Source organism: Myotis daubentonii, chromosome 1, assembly GCF_963259705.1.
Source record: "Myotis daubentonii chromosome 1, mMyoDau2.1, whole genome shotgun sequence".
In the NCBI taxonomy this organism is placed as follows: domain Eukaryota; kingdom Metazoa; phylum Chordata; class Mammalia; order Chiroptera; family Vespertilionidae; genus Myotis; species Myotis daubentonii.
The window spans coordinates 10,173,657-10,198,746 of NC_081840.1; the positions used below are offsets into that span (position 1 = coordinate 10,173,657).

At 51.6% G+C, this 25,090-nt stretch overlaps 1 protein-coding gene across 1 annotated transcript in view; it reads right to left on the minus strand.

Annotated features, from left to right (window-relative positions):
* Nucleotides 1–10,839: 10,839 nt before the first annotated feature.
* The window catches only part of KCNK13 (potassium two pore domain channel subfamily K member 13), an 81,402-nt gene continuing 67,151 nt past the window's right edge, over nucleotides 10,840–25,090 (minus strand). The window contains exon 2 of the mRNA XM_059688278.1: nucleotides 10,840–12,499. Within this exon, the coding sequence (XP_059544261.1) occupies nucleotides 11,622–12,499 (878 nt within the window). The 3' untranslated portion in view covers nucleotides 10,840–11,621. The remainder of the gene's footprint in view (nucleotides 12,500–25,090) is intronic.

Genomic DNA, 25,090 nt, shown 5'->3' on the forward strand with positions numbered 1-25,090 from the left:
TTTGTGTTATGCCCTGATTTCAAGACCCCCCAAAGATCCACCAGGGAGCACCAAATCCTATGCAAAAGCAGAGAGTCTTTAATACAAGCTCGCTTGGTTCCCCTCCTCCCCCCCCTCCCCCCCCCCCCCCCCCGCCTCCATTACTGGATGCAAGAGAGAGCCCCGAGTTCCAAGAGAACAAAGGTTATATAGGGCTGGTTATTTGGGTGGGCTTAGGGGGTGACGTGGGTTACAGAGATTGGTCATTTAGGTCAGGGTTTTCCATCAGGGTCTTACAGCACAAAGGTCAGGAAGTGGCCAGCACATTCTGAGGCTTGGGCCCTCCCCCACTGTAGCCTTATCAGGACCTTAGCTGCATTCCTGGAGCTTCATTGGTCCACTCAGGTGGTGGTTGGGGGAGTTAGGTCAATACCGGCATTCTTGTGGTCACTCAGAAAAGGAGGGGGCTTGGGCTGAGGGCCAGCCCTACAAGGCAAGATAGGGGAGAGGGAGGGGAGTATGTTTCTGCTTTGTCCTTTCATTTGCTATGTAGTATTATTGTAGCCAAAGCAAAGAGATACGCCCCCAAGCCAAGGACTTCCACCCTGATCTATGACACACAGTGGGGCTCAAATAGCAGTGAGGGCGCTCCCTGGAGCCTCCACGGGGACTTGGGGGTTGAGAATATGGCCACATGAGCCCTAACCGGTTTGGCTCAGTGGATAGAGCGTCGGCCTGTGGACTCAAGGGTCCCGGGTTCGATTCTGGTCAGGGGCATATACCTTGGTTGCTGGCCACATCCCCAGTGGGGGGTGTGCAGGAGGCAGCTGATTGATGTTTCTAACTCTCTATCCCTCTCCCTTCCTCTCTGTAAAAAATCAATAAAATATATTTTTTTAAAAAAAGAGAATATGGCCACATGAATAGCACCTAATAGCCGTATGCCCTGGGAAGCTTCCTTAAGTCTCTGTCTCAGACTTTCATCTGTAAAATGGGACTAAAAGTGTTTCCCTCAGGGCTGCTTTGAGTACTAAGTGAAAGCGGTCGAGAATAGCACCTGGAACATAGTAGGTGTCACAAAGTACTGGCTCCTTAGCAAATGGAGTGTTTGGAGGCCTCACACTGGTTAGGCTTCAGTATCGAGTGCCCCCTCTGTCCCGGGCACTCACCCCATTTACAACTGAGGACATTAAAGCATTGATGGTCCTGTAAGTGGCCCGAGCGCCACAGCAGGGAGGGGCAGAAACAGACTTGAACACGGGTCTCCTAACATTCAGAAAAGGGTGACAAAGAATGGTCAGAGTTTGGGCAGATGGAGAGACCACACACCCCCCCTCCACTTACCCACCACCTTCCTGGGGGCCCAGGCCAGGCTCCCATCAGCACTATGTGGGGGGGTTCCGGGCTCCCTAGGGCCAGTAGCTGGGGACTGAAGGTCCAGCTGACCCCGCACTTGTGTTCAGGAGCTGGGGTGAGCTCCTCCTATGCCAGCCGTGGGCAAACTATGGCCCGCGGGCCGGATCCGGCCCCGTTTGAAATGAATAAAACTAAAAAATAAAAAGACTGTACCCTTTTATGTAATGATGTTTCCTTTGAATTTATATTAGTTCACACAAACACTCCATCCATGCTTTTGTTCCGGCCCTCTGGTCCAGTTTAAGAACCCATTGTGGCCCTCGAGTCAAAAAGTTTGCCCACCCCTGGTCTATGCCCATTTCTCTCATCTACCTGTAAACACCCCCACCTGCCATTCTCCCAGGGCCATTGCTGGAAACCTTTCTGGAGCTTTAAGAGCAGCTGGAGGTGGGCCACAGTCACAGCTGTGCTTGGAGTTCTCCCTGAGATGAGCTTTGTGCTTTTCCCAAACCAAGCAACCATCCATCCATGCACCCAGGCATCCATCCATGGATCCATCCCCCCCGCCCCCATCAATCCATTCATCCATGCTTCCGTGCATCAATCCATCCACCCTTCCATCCATCTTACATATCTCCATGGAGCATATTCTATGTGTCAGGAACTCTGCTAGACGCTGGGCTCACAGCAGTGAATGAGACACAGAGCTCACATTCCAATGGGGAGATACAATGAAGAGAAAACCCTGTTGATAAATACTCTCCATGTGGGTGGGGCGCCAGACTATAACCTGTTGGTTCTCAATTCCATTCCAGCGATGAAATGAGAGATGCCATTTACTGATGGCTCACTCTGTGCTGGACCTTTTATTTGCATGAACTCATCGCATCCTCACAACCATCCTGTGAGGCCGGGCTGCGACAGCTGCAGAGAAGCTACACACTAGCTCAGGATCACACCACTGTTATGTCAAGGACGGCAAGAAACGACAAGCCAGGTTCTCTGGGCTCCAACAGCCTTCCAACACACCCTCGCCCCTGCCTTTGTGTGGCTCGTCCCTCCCACATGCCTCTATACACACCCTCAGTTTCTAATGCACTTTCTTCTCTGGGTGGCTCCTGTCTACAAAAAGCCTACAGGGGCCAGGCAGCACCTAAATACTCTATGTGTATTACTGGTTTTTAATACCTCCTCATGGTAGGTATTTTATTGATAAGCCATTCGAGTCTCAGAGAGGTACATACCTTGTCTCTGGTCACATGAATGGTAAAGAATGGAGCTGGAGCCTTGGCTGCTTACTCTCCGCCTGTGCTCCTTCACCATCTCACCTTGGACCTCCCTCTGGTGAGCTCCTACACATCCTTCAAGACCCACTCTAACTCAAACCTCTTCATGGAGTCATCTCTGACTCTCTGAGGCATCGTTTTCCCACTTCTGTAGTCCCATCGTCCCTTTCGTGTGATACTGATGTGTGATTATTTGTTTACTTCTGCCTCTTTCTCCCTAGGAGTGAGCTCCCTGAAGGCGGGCATGCCTGGCTCTTCCTGCAGAGACTGGGGCTCTGTGCATTGAATTTCACTTCTGATTTTAAGCTCATTTAACCTGTCAGCCTATTTGTCCACTTATGTCTGCCATTTACCACGAATCCAGTTAGTGCGGAATGAGGAGTCAGTCCCAGCAGAGCTCATGGAACAAGAGTGCCCAAGGTCAAGCCCAGCCCTCAGCAATGTCTCCAACTCTGCCTTCAACCACGTCCTGCCCCTTTAACACTGTCCCTTGCGGACGCCCCCGGGCTCTCGGACTATATCTGCCCCCTTGTATTAGGAGCACTGGCTGATCAATAGTCTCCCATGTTAATGTCCCTGGAACCTTCTCTCCAGGGACCTGCTTTCAATTCAGAAAGAACTGAGAGTGAACTGGCACTTGCCTGCACGTAGTGGGCCGAGGTGCGCCTCTCGGGACCCCTTTCCTCCAGAAAACATTAAATTACATTTTATAACCGCACTGCTATAAAGACAAGTATAATCCAGGGTGATTTATATTCATTTCCCTTCCCTTCCCTTCCCTTCCCTTCCCTTCCCTTCCCTTCCCTTCCCTCCCCTCCCCTCCCCTCCCTTCTCCTTCCTCCCTCCCTCCCTTCCTTCCTCCCTCCCTTCCTTCCTTCCTTCCTTCCTTCCTTCCTTCCTTCCTTCCTTCCTTCCTTCCTTCCTTCCTCCCTCCCTTCCTCCCTTCCTTCCTTCCTTCCTTCCTTCCTTCCATTTTTCCTCCCCTCCCTCCCTCCCTCCCTCCCTGTTCTGACAGGAGTTACAGTTTTACTGCGGAAAAGCTGATTGGCAGATGAAACAGCAACAGGCTGTGGAACCCTCTATTTCCAATATCTAGGGGCTGGGGTTCCCATACACAGCCCCCTACAGCCCCGGATGTATTGTCCCCTTCAACAACAATCACTGCCCACCTCTGGCGTGGACCTGCCACTGGCCACAGACCTGCCAGTGGCCACAGAACAGACACAACTCTTCAGGGCGACTGCCATCAGGAAGTCCCAGGCTCTGTCTCCTGCTCCCTCAGGCTCCTCCCAGCCCTCAGGCTGCAGCAGCACTGCGGGGTGCTGACTGTGTGCAGGGTGGTGAGGGCAGTGGTGGTCGCAGGGAGAGGGGGAGGGGGAGGAGGAAGGAGGGAGGGGGAAGGGGGGTGGAGGAAATAGCAACCGCAGACCTTGCTTGGGGAAGTGCGGCTCTGAAGGGGAGCGGAGAGATGAGGCGGCAAAGCAAAGGAGCTTTTGGTTTCTTTGCTGCTTAGTTTGACGGGGAGTGACTCCCGTGTGGTGCGGTGGTTCCACACTTGTCTTCATAGCCATGCGGTGATGGTGTGGCACGCGGTTAAGTGTTCAAAGCTTTGGCGTCAGCCAGACCTGCCCCCTCATTCCTCACTCGAGTGCCTGTAACTTCCCTAGCCTTGGGCAAGTCACTCCTCTGAGCTCCAGCTCCTTTGTTGTAAAACAGGGAACATAACTGCTCCTGCGCCGTGTGGTTACCGGAGGAACCACATAACATCACGTGTGTAAGGCCCCTGGCAGCGTGCCTGGCACCCAGCAAACCTCAGCAAGTGTTCGCTGTCAAGACAGGGGAGGCCGATGGGAGAGACCAGCCGTGCAGAAGAGGGGGACCATAGAGCCGTCAAGTCCCTGAATGGCTCCGTGCCTAACACAGGGCCTGGAGATTCTGGTGGCGATGCCAACGTGGTGCCTGGGTCCTGCTGGTGTGTCAGGCAGTGCGGTCACCGGAGGTAGGACAGGAGCTTCATGGAGCTCAGGGCCCGGCTGTAGACCGGGCTGGGGCCCGCATATGCCCCTGATTGCTCAGCACATGTCTCTGTGGAGGTGACATGGGCCTAAGACTTGCTTTCATTGCTTCTTGGCAGCGAGGTTTGATGGGGCAGCTAACTCTCCTCTCAGAGTGGCAGTGGCCGCCTCATCCAGCACCAAGAACCTCAACATCGTCAATGACCACATTGGCTCCGCTCAGGTCACAGGGGGCACCAGAAATGGGCTTTTTTTACTTTTAAAACTTTTTTTATTTTAAAAAATTTATTTTAGAGATAGGGAGAGAGAGAGAGAGAGAGAGAGAGAGAGAGAGAGAGAGAGAGAGAGAGAGAGGCTCCCATACACGCCCCAACCGGGAATCAAACCCGAAAACCTGAGTATGTGCCCTGACTGGGAATCGAACCCACCGCCTGTAGGTGTATGGGTGCTTACTGAGCACACCAGCCAGGCCAGAAGTGGGCTGCTGAAGTGAGAGGTGAAAGGACCAGGTAATTAAGAGGAGGGGAGAAGTGCGGGATCGTGGGGGTTAAGCTGAGTAAGAAAATGGAGTGTCCAAGGGTGGAAAGGGTGCATCTTCAGATCAGCCTCTTCCTCTCCCTCCGCGGCCCCCAAGATCGCTCAGTGGCTGAAAGGCAACCGACTGACTGGACCAAGAGGGACCGTGGGATGGGCCTTGCGATGAGTTGTGACCACGACTCAGCATGAAACATATCAAGCAGCTTCGTCATGACATTAATCATGGCGGCATCCACTCCCCTGGCCCGTTCGTCATATCTTCTACTCACAGGACAACTGAGGCTTCTAGTTAAGGGTCCACATACGTGAGGCTTTGCGCCTGGAAAGGATTGGGGGGAGGTGTCTGACGGTTTTCTTCGCAGGCCTCTGCGGGAGGGGCAGTCTCCGTAGCTGAAGAACAGCTGTGGTCACAAGCTCAGCACAGAGAATGGGCACCTGAAACATTGCCCAGGAAGCCGTCTGCTGCTCCCCACCAGGGCTCCCCACCAGGGCTCCCCACCAGGGCTCCCCACCAGGGCTCCACACCAGGGCTCCACACCAGGGTTCCCCACCAGGGTTCCCCACCAGGGCTCCGTACCAGGGGTTCCCCACCAGGTCTCCATACCAGGGGTTCCCCACCAGGTCTCCCCACCAGGGCTCCACACCAGGGCTCCACACCAGGGTTCCCCAACAGGGCTCCGCACCAGGGTTCCCCAACAGGGCTCCGCACCAGGGGTTCCCCACCAGGGCTCCACACCAGGGGTCCCCAACAGGGCTCCGCACCAGGGGTTCCCCAACAGGGCTCCCCACCAGGGGTTCCCCACCAGGGCTCCACACCAGGGCTCCGCACCAGGGCTCCCCACCAGGGGTTCCCCACCAGGGGTTCCCCACCAGGGCTCCACACCAGGGCTCCGCACCAGGGGTTCCCCACCAGGGCTCCGCACCAGGGCTCCACACCAGGGCTCCGCACCAGGGCTCCGCACCAGGGTTCCCCATCAGGGCTCCGCACCAGGGCTCCACACCAGGGGTTCCCCACCAGGGCTCCACACCAGGTCTCCCCACCAGGGCTCCCCACCAGGGGTTCCCCACCAGGGCTCCACACCAGGGCTCCGCACCAGGGGTTCCCCACCAGGTCTCCCCACCAGGGCTCCCCACCAGGGGTTCCCCACCAGGGGTTCCCCACCAGGGCTCCACACCAGGGCTCCGCACCAGGGGTTCCCCACCAGGTCTCCCCACCAGGGCTCCACACCAGGGCTCCGCACCAGGGTTCCCCATCAGGGCTCCGCACCAGGGCTCCACACCAGGGTTCCCCACCAGGGTTCCCCACCAGGGCTCCGCACCAGGGTTCCCCATCAGGTCTCCCCACCAGGGCTCCACACCAGGGCTCCCCACCAGGGTTCCCCACCAGGGCTCCACACCAGGGCTCCCCACGAGGGCTCCACACCAGGGGTCCCCACCAGGGCTCCACACCAGGTCTCCCCACCAGGGCTCCACACCAGGGCTCCACACCAGGGTTCCCCACCAGGGCTCCACACCAGGGCTCCCCACGAGGGCTCCACACCAGGGCTCCCCACGAGGGCTCCACACCAGGGTTCCCCACCAGGGCTCCACACCAGGGCTCCCCACGAGGGCTCCACACCAGGGCTCCCCACGAGGGCTCCACACCAGGTCTCCCCACCAGGGCTCCACACCAGGGCTCCACACCAGGGGTCCCCACCAGGGCTCCACACCAGGGCTCCCCACGAGGGCTCCACACCAGGGGTCCCCACCAGGGCTCCACACCAGGGTTCCGCACCAGGGCCCCACACCAGGGTTCCACACCAGGGCCCCACACCAGGGTTCCACACCAGCGGCTCCACACCAGGGGCTTCACACCAGGGTTCCCCACAATGTCAGGATTCCAGCCCCTAGCCCCATCTCTAATCTGAGAAAAAAGTAGAATAGGAAAGAAGAAATGTTTTGGATCAAAACCAGACAGTTGTAACTGGATATTCTCACCACCAGTAACTCCATGTTCTAGAAAGTTCTTTGACTTCAAAATATGTAATGGTATCCTTATCGGCAATCATTTTGAAGAATTCTCCTTGGTGAAGCCAATTATACATCTGTTACATTCAATAACAGGACTCTTCTCTTTGAAGGTGTATAATTCAAAAGGGCCTGGCTGGCATGGCTTAGTGGTTGAGCATCAACCTATGAGCCAGGAAGTCATGGTTCAATTCCTGGTCAGGGCACATGACTGGGTTGTGGGCTTGATTCCCAGTTGGGGGCATGTAGGAAGCAGCTAATCAGTTATTCTTTCTCATCATTGATGTTTCTATCTCTCTCTTTCCCTCTCTGAAATCAATAAAAATCTATACTAATAAAAGGGTAATATGCTAATTAGACCGGACATCTTCCTGACAAAGCCACAGTGATGGGGGCCAAGGCAGAGGCAGTTAGGGGCGATCAGGCCAGCAGGGGAGGGTAGTTAGAGGGTGATCAGGACTACAGGGGAGCAGTTAGGGGGCGATCAGGCTGGCAGGCAGAGGCGGTTAGGGGCATCAGGCAGACAGGCAGATGAGTAGGGCCAGTGGTCCTGGATGGTGAGGGGGATGTCCACCGAGGGGTCCCAGATTGGAGAGGGTGCAGGCTGGGCTGAAGAACCACCCCCCCCCCTCGTGCACAAATTTTGTGCACCGGGCCTCTAGTATATATATAAAAAGGGAAGGATGGCTCTTCATAAACAGTGAGAATACCATTTATGTTCTCCAGTAATCCAGGAGGGAATGAGAAAGTGAAGTGGGAACGTGTATTAGTCAGGGTGCTCTAGAGAAACAGACCAATAGGAGATGGATAGATAGACAGACAGACAGACAGACAGCTAGATAGATTCTGAATGAGAAGGTCTAGGGAAAGGCCTTTTAAAAAATGTCCCTAGGTGCCTCTGGGGGTTTGAAGATGTTGGATGTGCGGTGCTTCTGGCAGGTGATTCTGCATTGACTCAAATTCCAAGGCTGCTGCTGGGAAGACTAAACATTCAATTAGCCAACGGCCTACGGTGACACAGGAATCTTCTACCCCAGGGCCATCATGAGGTGATAATTTTTTAAAGTCCCTTCCAAATAAAACAGCACCTCCTCTGCCTGAATCCAGGATGCCAACGCATTACCCTCGTCTAATTCCTCTGTGGGAGCAGTGCCCACAGTAGATGTGTTGGCGTCTGGGCAAGTCAAGTTCACCAGCAATGGCTCCGAGATGCAGACGAGAGATTCAGTCTGGGAGGCACTGGGATCCGGTCACAGCGGCAGAACGTGGTGGGGACACGAGCGGGGCTCCAGGGCAGGGCCTCTCTCCTGTCCTTTCCAGCTCACACTCTGGACATTCTTTCCTGGAAAAAATCACCCGGAGGATGCGTTAAGATGCAGATTGCCAGGCCCTGCCCTTCGCGCCTCCGATTCCTTCCGTCGGGTTGGAGCGCTGAGACTCTGCACTTCCAACACGTTCCCAGGGCTGCTGCTGGGCAGGACCACACTCTCGGGGCGACTGCTGGAGATCACTGGCCACGGCTCGCGTGGGATGTGAGATCCGAATTGGAGTCCTCTGTGTATGCTCAGCTCCCGGCCCAAATCGAGGTGTGACTGGCTGTGTGCAATCCTGAGAAAGTTTCGATTTTTTTTTTAACGTTTTACTTTGAGAGAACTTTGGATGTCTAGTCGAATTGCAAAGGTCGTACAGAGAGTTCCCATATACCTCTACCCAACTTCCCCGTATGTTAACACCTTACATAACCACAGAGCAACCATCAAAACCAAGAATGTAACCTTAGTAAAGACGATGACCAACTAGACTACAAGTTGTTGGGGCTCACCCCGCTTTCCCACTAACATCCTTTTCATGCGACTCAAGACCCATCCAGTCCAGGCTCCCATGTTGGATTTCGTCGTCATGCCTCCTCGGTCTTCCCACCTGATGTCTTCCTGTCTTCCTGTCTCTCGTTAGCTTGACAGCTCTATCTGGGAGGACGCCTCTCACGTTGTCTGTGGTTTTCTCGTGATTAGACTAAGTCAGTGGTTCTCAACCTTCTGGCCCTTTAAATACAGTTCCTCATGTTGTGACCCAACCATAAAATTATTTTCATTGCTACTTCATAACTGTAATGTTGCTACTGTTAGGAATCGTCATGTGAATATCTGATAGGCAGGATGGTCTTAGGCGACCCCTGTGAAAGGGTTGTTCGACCGCCAAAGGGGTCGCGACCCACAGGTTGAGAACCGCTGGACTAAGCTATCTGTTCCTGGGAAGGATGTCACAGAGGTGCTGTGTCCTGCTCAGGGCACCGCTTCCGGTGATGCGTGATATCGGCCCGAGCGGCTGGTGATGTTGACGCACTTGGTTAATGTGGTGTCTGCCAGAATTCTACACGGGGAAGTTGCTGTTTTTCCCTTTGTAATTACTAGATGTTTTGGTGGCGATCCATTGAGACTTCAAGTATCCTGGCTCAGCTTAAATGTGAGCATCACTAATGTCAGTGCCCACCGTGGATCCCTCGGGCAGCAACGGCGACCTTGACGTTCTGATGGAAGCTATTTCCCTGGCTCCTCCTATGTTCACCCACTGGAATGCTTCTGCATGAAGAGGTGTTTCTCCCAGGGATGAAGACCTCCGACATCGGAGGGGCAGAGCCCACAGTCAAAGCCGGGGGCTGCTACGTAACACACCTCTGCTGCTGGGCACCTCTGACCTTGTGAAGAAAGTAGTTGGGTTTGCCAGCTGGAAGAAAAGGCAATTCGGCCTGAAGAGGGCGCCGTTGCAGGAGGGCTCCGGGCGGTGTGAAGCCTGGAAGAAGAGCCCGGCTTCCCCATATGGAGACCTGGGCTCCCCTCGCTGTACCCCATCTTCCCGAGAGCTCAGACAAGGAGCAGCCCCTTCGTGCCCGTTTCCTTGTGTAAAAAAACAAGGCGGTTGGATGTGATGGTCCAGCTGTGATGGTTTCTGCTCAACATTTCAGTCTCATTAGGCATCGGTTTTCCCCTTTATCTTCTGTGGATATTTTCCCATTGCTTTTGGATAGAGTGGAAGGCGGGTGAGGGGGAGAGAGAGGGAAACATTGATGCGAGACAAACCGATTGGTGGCTTCCTGCCTGCGCCCTGACTAGGGCTGGGGATGGAGCCTGCCACCCAGGTACAATGTGCCCTTGACCGGGAATCGAACCCGAGAGCATTCAGTGTGCAGGCCGATGCTCTAACCACTGAGCACCCGGCCAGGGCCCCTTCATCTTCTTTATCGCACCCGTCCTTCCCTCATCACTTCTGGAAGAACTGTGTGTGCACTGTTCCTATCGTATAAAAACAACAGCTATCTCTTTCTAACTGTGCTCTCATCCCTAACACGTTCCCTCCTGCATACGTGAAGATGAATAGCCCTTGTTCCTAGCGCGGACATGTTAACGACTTGGGAGGTTATGCAACCAGGCTTGTTACAATCCCAGAAGGCAGAACTGAAACCGATGCCGCAAGGAAAGCCACATTTTATTTTCTGGCCTAGAATGTTTCTCCAGCCATGAACCCAAGATGAGGCTCATATCTCCAAAGGTTCATTTCCTGCTGCCTTTGCCTCTGAGTGCAATAAACGCCTGTTTCGTTAGACACCTCACTCCCCCTGTCCACAATGAGCAGCCACGGGCTCTTAGTTAATAAAACGAGGGTTTATTGAGTTTCCAGTTCTAACAAATAGTCAGGCATGATCTTCGCCATGGGCCCCCAGGCCTGGTAAGAAGGAAGTGGTCCCCGTGCCCGCGGACAGGGAGAATGTCCAACCGTATTCTTTAGTCTCAAAGCTGAGGCTCCCCCACCTCTTCGCTGCTGAATTTCATGTTCTTAGCACACGGAGGTCCCAAAGACACTTTTGGCCAAACATTAAGATCTTAAAAAAAAAAAAAAGGAAAAGCAAAAAGCAGGGAACCAGGTATAGACTAAAACAGATGGTGGCCTTGGCCGTGGCACCGCAGAGCAACCTGCTCTGAAGGCGGCCGGAGCCCAGACCTGCCGCACGCTTCCCCTGCTCGCGCTGACGGGCCGGGGAGGGAGGAGGTGAAGGAGGCCATGCGGGTTTCCAGGAGGAAATCAGGACCTGGAGGGGTTTTATTTCCACAGGAAGGTCAGAGCGGCAGGAGATCAAGGCTTACCCTCCCCCCCTCTCCAGCAAATAGTTAAAACCCTGGAGCAGGAGAGCAAAGAAACAGCCCACCGTCTTGGGCTGCTCTATGATTTGTGTTTAAAAGACTGAATTTAAATGAAAAGAATAAAGATAAGGAGGAAGGCATCGGGGCTTCAGCTTCCGCGGCCCTGAAAGCCGGCTGTTTGTTGGAGCCCAAAGAAGCCAGGCTTCGAGAAGCCAGAGGCATGGCCCAGGACGAGCCCGGCCACGGGCAGAGCCGAGCTCGGTGACGCTCCTCTCCCGGCCGCTCTCCCCTCGGCCGCCTCGGTCCTACCTGTCCCCACTGGTCTCTGCCAGCCTGTTGTTCATGATGGCAAAGGCCCCCACGCCCCCTGAGAACTCGCTGTCCCGAGGCTGCGTGCCCGTCTGGAGGCGGCAGCCGTTGGCCGACTCGGACAGCTGCTTCTGCAGGATGGCCAGCGACACCTTGTTGGCGGTCAGGAAGTCCTTCATGGAGATCATCTCCTCCGAGGGGCACCGCCCACCCGCCTCGCTCTCCATCACCCCGCCCGTTTCTGAGGGGTCGTTGCCTGGCATGACCGCGTTCCTGCGTGCCCGCGGGAGGCCGCCCCGGCACTGCCGGCAGCACCCGCTGCCCATTTTCCTCAGGATCCAGTTCACCGACTGTTTGATGAGGATGGAGATGACATTGAACAAGGAGTAGATGCAGCAGACGCCCATGAGGATGAAGGCGAAGTTGGCAAAGCGGTAGAGGCCCTGGCTCTCGTACATGGCGTTCTGGCTGCTGACCAGGTCCCCAAAGCCGATGGTGCTGAACGCCACGAAGCAGAAGTAGAGGGAGTCGAAGTAGCTCCAGCCCTCGACGCAGGTGTACATGGCCGAGGCGCAGCAGGAGATGAGGAGGGAGGCCAGGCACAGGATCAGCATGACGTAGTACACGGAGGGCTTCCAGCCCGCCAGGCCGCCCACCGCACTGCAGAGGCCCTGGTTCTTGGGGCTCTCCCGGGGCAGGGCCCCCTCTCTCCGGAGCTGCTGCTGGTGGCAGGACTTCATGATGTAGGCGATGACGGTGATCAGCCGCTCCAGGAAGAGGTTGAAGAACAAGATGGTGCTTGCACACCCAATGAGGCCATAGAAGATCAGAAAGATTTTGCCTCCTACTGTCGCGGGAGTCGTCATCCCAAACCCTGCAGGAGACAAAAGTCAGAGGAGAGAAGCGTGAGGGAGAGCCGTGCCGTGGATGGGGTCAGGGTCTTGGCTCTGATGTGGGCCAACGACCCACGGAAACGGTTTCACCGAAGCACCCAGGCCTCGTCCTCCCAGGACTCGAAGGCAAGTCCTCACTGCCTTTGAAGACGCTACGCGTTGTTCAGAGATGGAGCCGCAGAGCGAATCAGGAAAAGGCACCTTGTCCTCCTGGCGGGCGCGGCCAGTGAGATGGCGTGGTGACGGGCAGGTGGGCTGATTTCCGCCTCCCCGCCCCACTCTGCCGGACGTCCCAGTACAGTACACAACCTGAGCAGACAGACTCGACAGATGTTGTTCAGAGAGATAAACAAAGGTTCATACAAAGACAGGGCTTATACAGACTCATCGAAATCCATAAACGTGTTGAGTGCCATTTGGGGAACGAGGGATCGAGCGGTGGGAAAGACAGACCTGGGCCCTGTCCTCAGGGAGCTCTCGTCCAGTGAGGCGATGACTAATACTGTGTGGTCAGCCTCATGCTGTAGGATCCCAGGGGAGCTGCTTAGAGGGGAGCCCATTTCAGAATTGGGGTTCTGGAAAGACGAAGCATGGAGACTTGAAAGCTAAAGAGCAGTTAGGTAGAAAAGGAGGGTGTGTGCGTGCTGTGTGTGTGTGTGTTGTGTGTGTGTGTGAACGAGTGATGATGAAGATGATGGTGGTGGGGATGGGGCTGTTCCAGGCAGGGACACAGCAGATACCAGCATATGTGGAGTTGAGACATTTGCTCAACATTTTTTAAACAAAATTCTTCCCATGTACACCTCATGCTCTGGAAGTGAACACTGAGGTGTTGGCTGACAAAATATAAAATGTCTCTCTTGCTTTTGTCTTTTCCTGTTCACGATTTCCATCTTCTTGACCTTCCTACCCAGGCACACAGACAAGTTACTAAGAATCCAGCTGTAGGACACTGGATGTCACTAAGAAAAATGAGAAACAGAAAACAGAGCAGTGGTACACTTGCCGAGAATCAGAAGAGAGCTTGCTCGTGTAGCATGAGATTCAAGTGGGCACGCTTTCTTTTCCGAAATCTTCCTGTCCGATCCCAAAGGTGACAATTATTTTTCTTGTGGAGAGCAGGGCAGCTCTTAGCCACAGGTAATAGTAATAATGTATTATTATTAATTTAAAAATAGTTTTTTATTCATTTCAGGGAGAGGAAGGGAGAGGGAGAGAGAGGAACATCAATGATGAGAGAGAATCATTGATTGGCTGCCTCCTGCACGCCCCACACTGAGGATCGAGCCCGCAACCTGGGCATGTGCCCTGATGGGGAGTCAAACCATGACCTCCTGGTTCATGGGTCAATGCTCAATCACTGGCTGGGCAGCAGTAATTTATTGAGTTAAGTTCATCTGTTAAGTTCAGGAGCCTGCATAGGGGTCTGGGTCACACAAAGATGACCTGTCTGAGGTCCTGGACCTCAAGGAGCCCAGCTTCTGGGCCAGCGGTTCTCAACCTGTGGGTCGCGAAGACCATCCTGCATATCAGATATTTACATTACGATTCATAACAGTAGCAACATTACAGTTATGAAGTAGCAACGAAAATAATTTTATGGTTGGGTCACAACATGAGGAACTGTATTTAAAGGGCCAGAAGGTTGAGAACCACTGTTCTAGGCCAAGACAGATAAACTGCCATCTACAAAACAAGGTCCATTGATTCAAGGGCCAGCATGAAGATGTAACGGGGCTCCCCTAGCATCAGGGTCCTGAATGCAGCCTCGCCCTGGACGAGTGAACACTGGAAGTGAACACTGAGGTGTTGGTTGACAAAATATAAAATGTCTCTCTTGCTTTTGTCTTTTCCTGTTCATGATTTCCATCTTCTTGACCTTCCTACCCAGGCACACAGACAAGTTACTAAGAATCCAGCTGTAGGACACTGGATGTCACTAAGAAAAATGAGAAACAGAAAACAGAGCAGTGGTACACTTGCCGAGAATCAGAAGAGAGCTTTCTCGTGTAGCATGAGATTCAAGTGGGCACGCTTTCTTTTCCAAAATCTTCCTGTCCGATCCCAAAGGTGACAATTATTTTTCTTGTGGAGAGCGGGGTGGCTCTCAGCCACAGGTAATAGTAATAATGTAGTATTATTAATTTAAAAATAGGTTTCTATTCATTTAAGAGAGAGGAAGGGAGAGGGAGAGAGAGGAACATCAATGATGAGAGAGAATCATTGATTGGCTGCCTCCTGCACGCCCCACACTGGGGATCGAGCCCGCAACCTGGGCATGTGCCCTGATGGAGAGTCCAACCATAACCTCCTGGTTCATGGGTCAATGCTCAATCACTGGCTGGGCAGCAGAAATTTATTGAGTTAAGTTCATCTGTTAAGTTCAGGAGCCTGCATAGGGGTCTGGGTCACACAAAGATGACCTGTCCGAGGTCCTGGACCTCAAGGAGTGCAGCTTCTGGGCCAGCAGTTCTCAACCTGTGAGTTGCAACCCCTTTGGCAGTTGAACAACCCTTTCACAGGGGTCGCCTAAGACCATCCTGCATATCAGATATTTACATTACGATTCATAACAGTAGCAACATTACAGTTATGAAGTAGCAACGAAAATAATTTTATGGTTGGGCCACAACATGAGGAATGGCATTTAAAGGGCCAGAAGGTTGAGAACCACTGTTCTAGGCCAAGACAGATAAACTGTTGTCTACAGAACAAGGCCCATTGATTCAAGGGCCAGCATGAAGGCGTGATGGGGCTCCCCTGGCATCAGGGTCCTGAACGCAGCCTCGTCCTGGACGTGTGACTTGCCCACACACAGGTGTGCTGCTGAAGCCCGTGCGCGAGCTTGACAAACCGACTTCCCCGTGAATGAGACGTCCAGTGATTTTGCGACGTGTTCCAGGAATTTAAAATTTCTAGACTCGATCTTGTTTATTTGTTTTTAAAACATTCGATTTTATTAAAGAAAGGGTAATCCGCAACGTTTGATCACCTACTGTATTAGATCGATCACTGCCATCGTTTCAATCAGCAAAAATAACAGAAAATGGGGGTGTTCCCAGCGCAATGGCAGACAGCCTCCTCGTTTGCACGTGGAGGTGTTTCCATAGCTGTTGCCCCTCTCGGGCTTAGGCGTGTGTAAGCTGGCAATGCAGGCTTTTCCAGAGAAAGCCGCCCCTTTCTTGAGCTCAGAGTACTGAGCACCGAGGATGCCCTGGTGCCGGGGTCCAACCCCAGCAGGTCCAGGGGTCCCCAAAGGTGTGGACGGAGTCGGCGAAGAAGGAATGACACGGAGACAGTGTTCAGTTGATCAGCAGCCTTGCCAGGATCTCTAGCCACAATCTCCAGCCAAGTTCTGTGTCCATGTCCTCTTGCTAGGTTCTCCAGCCAGGTTCTGTCCAGGCTCTCCAGTCAGGTTCAGTGTCCAGGTTCCAGTCAGGTTCTCCTGCCAATCTCTGTAGTCAGGTTCAGTCCAGGATCCCTTGCCATGTTCTCCCGCTAGGCTCTGTCTCTAGGCTCCGAGGCCAGTTCCTGTCCAGGATCCTCCGGCATGCTCTCGCCAGCGAAGTTCTTCTGTCTCTAGAGAACGTTCTGTGTAGGTTCTGTGCCTACGCTCTGTCTCTCTTGGTCCTGTCTTCCAAGCCCTGTGTTCTCAGTTCTGTGTTCTGAGTTCTAACTTCTGTCTGTCTCTGTCTTGTTACATCTGTATTTATACCAGTTGATTCAATCCTATCAATCTCTATTACAAAGGTTAGGGCGTTTCTTATCTCCATTCCAGGGAGTAAAGATTATGTAGCTTAAGCATGATTGTTTGTAGTTAAAGTGATTAACTACCCGCCTGGCACTTAGTTAAGGGGTTTTATTCCCTCCCTAACTTCAGGGGAAAATCCCTACCTGGGGATTCAACCTTTCTCGGAGAGGTGACCTTGGTTAAAACACAGCGCCAAGAAGGTGAGCAAACATATTAAGAACCGTATGCCATATATGCCAGGTCCCTTGAAACAGCAAGGATGGACCGGCTCCCGGCAAATTCTCCCTTTTTTATTTTTTAAAAGCAAGCATTAAAAAGAAAAACCTCAAATGCTCTCTTATATCCATTTTAAGCGTAGGATTGGCGCTTTCCGCTATTACCTGAGTCCTGATCTATCATCCCAGGGAGGGCTTGCCAATCCTGCACTTTCCCAGGGTAGAAAGGCTGCAGTGGGGTTAAGGATAAGGCTCCTTGGGCCTACCTTTTCCCATGCCTCTACATTTACCTTTCCAGCACCTTTCCTTCCTCAGAAAAGCATGGACATATTTCTTGTATAAAATGTTCCATCTGACTGGGAGTAACCTTAACTCCTCTGCTAGCAAGCATATGTGTTAAAAGATCAATACGGAGTCTTTTTTCTTTAGACTCAGTATGGCACATCTTCTTAATCTAAAGATCAATACAGAGTCTTCTTTCTTTGGACTCAGTATGGCACATCTTCTCAATCTAAGAATCAATACAGAGTCTTCTTTCTTTGGACTCAGTATGGCACATCTTCTCAATCTAAGGATCAATACAGAGTCTTCTTTCTTTGGACTCAGTATGGCACATCTTCTCAATCTAAGTTCTGTACTATCCACCTTCTTACCCTACTTATCTTCTATAGGGGGGTCTGTAGCACCCTGGTGGAGTCCTATCCGTCCCGAGTGTGGGGTTCTCAATGAGGGGGGGGCTTACCTAGGGGAATCCTGTTCCAGGGGTTCCCAAAGGTGTGGACGGAGTTGGCGAAGACTATCCACCCTCTTCCTATGGTGGAGTCCTATCCGTCCCGAGTGCGGGGCGCTTACCTAGGGGTCCCTGTTCGGGCGCCATATGCCGGGGTCCAACCCCAGCAGGTCCAGGGGTCCCCAAAGGCGTAGACGGAGTCGGCGAAGAAGGAAGGACACGGAGACAGCGTTCAGTTGATCAGCAGCCTAGCCAGGATCTCCAGCCAAGTTCTGGTCTCGATCTCCAGAGAGGTTCTGCTTAGGATCTCCAGCGAGATTCTGTAGCCATGTTCCCTCGCTAGGTTCTCCAGCCAGGTTCTGTCCAGGCTCTCCAGTCAGGTTCAGTGTCCAGGTTCCAGTCAGGTTCTCCTGCCAATCTCTGTAGTCAGGTTCAGTCCAGGATCCCTTGCCATGTTCTCCCGCTAGGCTCTGTCTCTAGGCTCTGAGGCCAGTCCCTCTCCAGGATCCTCCGGCATGCTCTCGCCAGCGAAGTTCTTCTGTCTCTAGAGAACGTTCTGTGTAGGTTCTGTGCCTACGCTCTGTCTCTCTTGGTCCTGTCTTCCAAGCCCTGTGTTCTCAGTTCTGTGTTCTGAGTTCTAACTTCTGTCTGTCTCTGTCTTGTTACATCTGTATTTATACCAGTTGATTCAATCCTATCAATCTCTATTACAAAGGTTAGGGCGTTTCTTATCTCCATTCCAGGGAGTAAAGATTATGTAGCTTAAGCATGATTGTTTGTAGTTAAAGTGATTAACTACCCGCCTGGCACTTAGTTAAGGGGTTTTATTCCCTCCCTAACTTCAGGGGAAAATCCCTACCTGGGGATTCAACCTTTCTCGGAGAGGTGACCTTGGTTAAAACACAGCGCCAAGAAGGTGAGCAAACATATTAAGAACCGTATGCCATATATGCCAGGTCCCTTGAAACAGCAAGGATGGACCGGCTCCCGGCACCCTGGGTTGAGAATAATCAGCCTCAGGGTCCTCCTTGGTGGAAGGAAAGGACACAGGCATGGCCAAGGCCTGTGCTCTTCCAGGTGCCACTGACCCTTCACCCCCACGCTGGGGGGCTGGGTGTTAGTGTCCAGTCTACTGGCCTCATTGGATGAATGAGAAAAAGCGGAATTCAGTCACTTTGCCTAAAGGCGGGAAGCCGGAATCAGGACCTAGAAGTGTCTCGTTTCCCAGGCCTGTGCTCTTTCCACCTGACTCTGACAGTGCAAGCGACTGTCAGGGGGAACACACTGGAAGCAGAGCTGAGGGAGGGAAATGGACAAGCATCTGTAGTTCCATGCTTGACACAGACACCCACACTGCAGTGGCTGCCAAATCTGGCACCAAAATCAGGAGACTGGCTGTCATCAGAAGCTAAAACCCTACAGTCGTTACTAAAACATACACTTCAACATGTCTCTTCCAACAGGTGATGTAAATACATCAGTTTAAACCCTGTTATGCTCCATGAATTTTGGTCTCCCTGTATTTGACAGGCACAGAAATGAATGGGTTGTCACAGGAGCCACTTTTCAATGCACAATGTATTCCCTGTGCTTCCAGCCTGAAGCTATCTGATTTGTGTCCAGCCCGAATCTGGGAGAAGATGAGCCAGTCGACTGGGGACCAAAGGTGCACAAGTGTAGTTTGGAGGCCACAGAAGCTCACCTGGCAGTCCATGGTGGTCTAGCTCCACGGAACCATTTCCGACCTGTTTTATGTGACCACGACCCCCAGGCAACTCCCTGGGGTCCTTGGGGCCAGGAATGAAGTGATCAGGGACTGCCAGGGCCGCAGTCAACCCCCAAAGAGCCCTTCACTGAGACCAAGAAGAGAGGTGTCCTAGTAGGCCTGCAGTCTCCACCCTTCTATGTAGATGTTGTCCACTCCATAGTCTTAAAAAAAACAACTCAAGGTCAAAAGATGTAAAAGCTTTGCATTATGATATTTTTCAAACACACACAAAGGTAGAGAGAATCTTACCTAATAATAGACAAACATGTAAATTGACCGTACCTTCGCTACGCTAACCAGCCAATCAGGAGAGTATGCAAATTAACCCAGCAAAGATGGCAGTTAATTTGCATATGTAGGCTCCAAGCTGCGGAGCAATGCCTGATGGCTCCGTGGCCGGCTCCGGCCAGAGCCCAGCCAGAGCGAAGGCCTGGGTCCCGAGTGCCAGAGGCAAACTGGTGCCAACAGCCAAGGGAAGGGAAGGCCTATTACACGAATCTCTTCTTGCAACAGGCCTCTAGTCTATATATAAAAGCCTAAGCAACCGTTCGATCTTTCGACCGTTCGACCAGTGCTATGACGTGCACTGACCACCAGGGGGCAGATGCTCAACAAACAGGCATGGAAACATGGAACAGACTGATGAATCTCAGAGGGAAATGGGGAGGGTGGGAAGAGATTAACCAAAGATCTTATATGTATGGATTCATGCACCGGTGGAGTCCCTTGGCCTGGCCTGCATGGATCTGGCCGAATCCATGCACCGGGCCTCCAACATCCCCTGAGGGGTCTTAGATTGCGAGAGGGCACAGGCCAGGCTGAGGGACCCCACTGGTGCACGAATCTGTGCACTAGGCCTCTAGTACTATAATAAACTCTCATTTCCCAGTTCCAGCAATTGTCAACATTTTTGCCAATCACGTTTCTGCTAGCCCAGCCCACTCCCTTTATTTACCAAAGTCTTTTAAAGTAAATCCCAGAAATTCCCATTTCATCCATTAATAACAACGCACTGTAACTGGCAAGGACTTTCTGCTCCCAAAGGAGCCACTCTGCCATTATCACACCCTACAAAATGAACACTAATTCCTTAACACCAAATAATACCCATCCATATTCAAGTTTCTCAAAATGACTTTTTTACAGATCATCTGTAGAAGTCAGGATCCTAACAAGGTCCACACATTTTATCTGTTAAGTCTTTGTTGTTAACAGTCTCCCCTCTCATATTAAATACATACATACATACATACATATATATATTTTCCTAACATTAAGAATATTTTATTTCAGAGAGGAAGGGTGGCCCAGATGAACTCTAAGGACCTTCAGATTCCAATATTCTGTGCTTGGTGTGTGCAGAGCGCAGATCTGAGCTCATTCTATACATTCGATCACCCCAGGATTCTGAAGGGAGCTCACCTTGGGTACCCGTGGCTCTCCTACAGGCCAGGCAGGTAAATCTATAGTGCACCCCAAGAAAAGTTCTATCTGTCCCATTTCTCAACTACAGTGACATCACAGACTGAACGCATTTCACAAGGCACCACGCGGGCTGAGGGGAGATGGTCTCACTGCAAACCTGAGCTGTTAGGAGTCCTTTCTAACGTTAAGGGATATTTTTAGACTTTGCTATTTCAGGGTTCTAACTCCTCTCTCATTTTGTTCACAGTGAAGCATCTTTGACAAAATATCATAAAATCATATGTAGTAAAGATTTAGCTATTTTCCTCTTAACTGCTGAATTCGGGGTCATTTCTAGACTCCTTAGCAATCCTATATAATAAAAGGGTCATGTGCAAATTGACCGAACGGTGAAATGACTGGTTCCTATGATGCGCACTGACCACCAGGGGGCAGATGCTCAATGACATCCCCTGAAGGCTCCCAGATGGCGAAAGGGTGCAGGCCAGGCTGAGGGACAACACCCCCCACCCCCAACATACACACACACACACACACACACACACACACACACACAGTGCACGAATGTTGTGCACTGGGCCTCTAGTGGATTAGAAGCAAAAAAAAATAAATTACTGCATATCGTAACAATACAAGTTGAAAACTTGGGTGTGATGGAGAACTCTTTAAATCATGTGCATTAGTACAAGTCACCGTCATTTTTATCCTACTCAGAAAGCAACAAAAATTAGCCTCCAGGGAGTCAGAATACGTCAGCTTCTGAAGAGGAAATTTTACAAACTGCATTTCCCGGAGAAATACAGAGTCGCGGGGGCATTTAGCTCTGCGCTTCAAGCTTTCTCAAGCATCAGCTAGGATGATGGCTGAAATAAATGCTGTCATTATTTCTGACTGCTCGCATTTAAACAGGGGGGAGAATCATTCACTTACCTCGAGTAGGTGTTCCAATTCCAGAGCTACTTAACTTCTAAACTGAGAAGCGACGCCTTAAAAGCAAGCGCCTATAATTATGTTCCCTCTTGCGCTAAATTGCCCTCCCCCAGACTACAACGAAATGGCTCGGTTAAGTAGAATGTTACCACCACGCAGGGCTCGTAGCAGCCTGAGTGAGAAGTTCTGGCTGCGAGACACTTTGAGGAATTATGAAAATGCCGCCTGCACCCTGGTGGCTCTCAGCCCACCTTCTGCACACCCTCCCACCCCCACAGCAGCCTCTTAGCTCTGGTGGGATCCCAGTGCCCCCAGAAATCCAGTTCGAAAGCCAAAGACCTGGAGAAAATTGGTGGCTCTCTGGTCTTTGGTGGTTTTACTCAGATGTGTGGTGCGGTAGCAAGAGTGAACCACGGGCCCGGCTGGCGTAGCTCAGCAGTTGGGCGTCGAACTATGAACCAGGAGGTCACGGTTTGATTCCTGGTCACAGCACATGCCAGGCTGTGGGCTCGATCCCCAGTGTGGGGCGTGCAGGAGGCAGCAGTTCAATGATTCTCATCATTGATGTTTCTATCTTTCTCTCCCTCTCCCTTTCTCTCTGAAATCCATAAAGAACATATTAAAAAAGGAATGAAGCATGACTGGGGCAAGTTCAGTGACAGATCATCACCATCTGTGTCCTTCCCCAGTCTGGATCTCTTCTCTACTAACTCATGACATTTCCTGTGTATTACGTCCCTCCAAAACGCATATGCTGGAAGCCGACGCCTCAACGCGATGTATGTGGAGGTGGGCCTCTGGGAGGCAAGTAGGGTTCGCTGAGGTCATGATGGTGGAGCCCTTATGATGCGATTAGGGCCCTTGGAGTCAGCGGGGTGGTCTTTCTGCCTCTCTCTGCCACGTGCGGATACGACAAGAAGTCGGCAGGCCGCACCCAGAAGAGGGCTCGCACCCAGAAGCCACCTGTGCGGGCCTCTGACCTCGGACTTCCACTCCTGAACTCTGAGAAATACACTTCCATTGGTCATCAGTCACCCAGCCTGTGGTGCTGGCTTTTGCGGCCTGAGCTAAGACAGTATGTTACTATGGCATCACGACAAACCCTACATTACCTAGAGTTTCCTGGAAATAGTCGGTACACATTCTCCTGTTTGCTATGGAAATCAGCTCTAGGAAACCGAAGCTTCCTGTGGAAAATCCGGTTTCCCTTTCCCGTCCTCCCTTCTTCTCTTCTAGTCCCCTCTCTCCCTTCCATTTCTTTAAAAGACTCTTTAGAGACCCACCACTCAAACTCTGTTCTTTTTATTCATTTATTTAATTTTTAAATATATATATTTTTTATTTCAGAGAGGAAGAGAGGGAGAGAGAGAGAGAGACAAACATCAATGATGAGAGAGAATCATTTATCAACTGCTGCAGGCCCCACCCAGGGGATCGAGCCCGCAACCTGGGAATGTGCCTCGATCAGGAATGGAACTGGGACCTCCGGGTTCATAGGTCGACACTCAATCCCTGAGCCATGCCGGCTGGGCAAACCTTGTTCTTTTTAGAGGCTCCTCCTGGCTGAATCTGAATGAATCACTGCTCTGCAATAAATTATTCTTTGAGGGGGCTCTATCGGGCCCTTTGCTTAAAGACATTTAATTCTGACATTGTTAGTTTCCAGAAAGCAGTCATAAATTTCTTTTGCCCAAAGCCAGTAGAGAAGAACCCATTTCGGGAAGCTCTGCGACGCTCAGGGCACAGAGGGAATCCGTGTCATAATTTAACTGCCAGAGGGAACGTTTGAAGATACCGTAACAATGGCATTTCAGCCGTCACGGGGAAGGAACGGGCTGACTCACGAGGCTTCATTTTCCCACTGAAGGAACAAAACACCTCCCTGAACTCTGGCTGCTAACCCAAATGCGAGGGGCTTTAGTCAATTATTAAAAAAAGAAAAGAAATGTGAAATCAGAACAAGTCTTAGGCGCCCAGTGCAAACCAGGGTCCAGGCCCGCCCTGCAGCGGATGCGCCTCTTGTCCATCACCCTGCTGATGCTGCGGGGTCAGATTTCATGGCCAGAACACAGGCTGGAAAAGGGCAAAGTCGTTGTCATCCACGGGGAATGGAAGAGGATGAGCAGCTGCGCATTCAGACAAAAGGCCTTGAAGAGAATGGTCTAAAGTTACCCTGGGTGTTATCTCAGAGCCGCTCCCGTCTCGTCTCGGTGTACTCCCCCCCGCCCCCCCGAGGCTGTCAGGAGTGGGCACTAAGGATTGTCTCTGGGTGACATCATTTCTGGTTTTACTGGCAAAACAGGCTCTCCAATAAAAGTTGACCTAATTTTCCCTTCCCACCCCCCTCAAAAACGGCCTCTACCTCTGCCTTTCTCTTCTCTCCAATGTGCATCTGACGTGTTCCTTCTCCCTGGCAGGTCACCTGTGTCCTGCATCTCTGCTCACTCCTTCAGTCGACAAACATTGGTGGAGTGTGTGCTGTGTGCCAGACTCAGCCAATCGTTATCAGCAAAGAAGACAGTACCTCTCCGCTGCCTTCAGCTGTATTTCTTCTAGAATTTTTACTTTCTTTCTCCACCAACGTTTGTTTCATTGCCTACATTTTTTACATTGTTTCTTGGCCTTTTGTATTTCTTCCTTTGTGAAGTCCTATGCATGCCTAGTCCATTTTCCTGATAAAATACTGTTTTTCTTACCGATTTCTGAGAGCTCTTCATTTATACGTATGTTTAATTAACTTGACTTTTACATACGTGAAATATTTTCCCCAATTTATCTGTCTTTTATTTTTACATAAATGTTTTGCTGCTAGGCCAAAGTTTATTTTTGATGTAGGCAAATCCATCAATTTCTCCTTTACTGGCATTTGGCTTTGGGATTCATGGAGAGAAAACTCCCTCCTCACCTCAGAAATATACTAATATTCACTTATGGTTCTAATTTTTAAAATAATTTATGATTTTATTCCTCTTTAATGGCAACCTTGATGTATCAGGACGATGCTCTAACCCACTGAGCTACCCGGTCAGGGCCCCCCCTGCTGCTTCTAGATTGCTATCATTTACTTACCCCCCAGGAAATGTCAGAGCATGGCCACAAGTGGCCTGAGAAATGGTCACAAAAAATGCGCTGCCCTAGGGAGAGCACGAACCTTTGCTGATTTATTTCTCATCACAGAACCAGAAACCTACAGAAGTCACTGGCAAATTTATCTCCAGTTCCCAGCCAATATCCTTAACCCTCAAACTCTACGGGGCGTAATTAATCTTTCAGAGAATTCAGAGGAACCTTACAGGGCAGCCAGTGGGTTTGTCACAGGAGAAACATTCCAGTGAAATGGGTTGCACTTTATTTCGGTGCTTGTCCAGTTGTGGCACCAGATTTATCTCCTTGGAGAGGGGTTTGGCGTGGAAGGGATGATAAGCCATGATCCCAGCCCCTCCGCCAACACTGAACGATGAATAGTACCGTTCCTCGGCTCTGTGTCCCCAGGATCTAAATTTTGGCTTCGTGGTATGGCATGCGGAAATGTTTAAGTTCACTGCTTGTTAAAGGGCCTTCAAGGAGCATAATGTTCTTTTTAAAAATATTTTTAAATTGAATTCAGAGAGGAAGGGAGAGGCAGAGAGAGATAGAAACATCAATGATGAGAGAGAATCATTGATCGGCTGCTTCCTGCATGCCCCCCACCGGGGATCGAGCCTGCACCCTGGGCATGTGCCCTGACCAGGAATCGAACCTGGGACCTCCTGG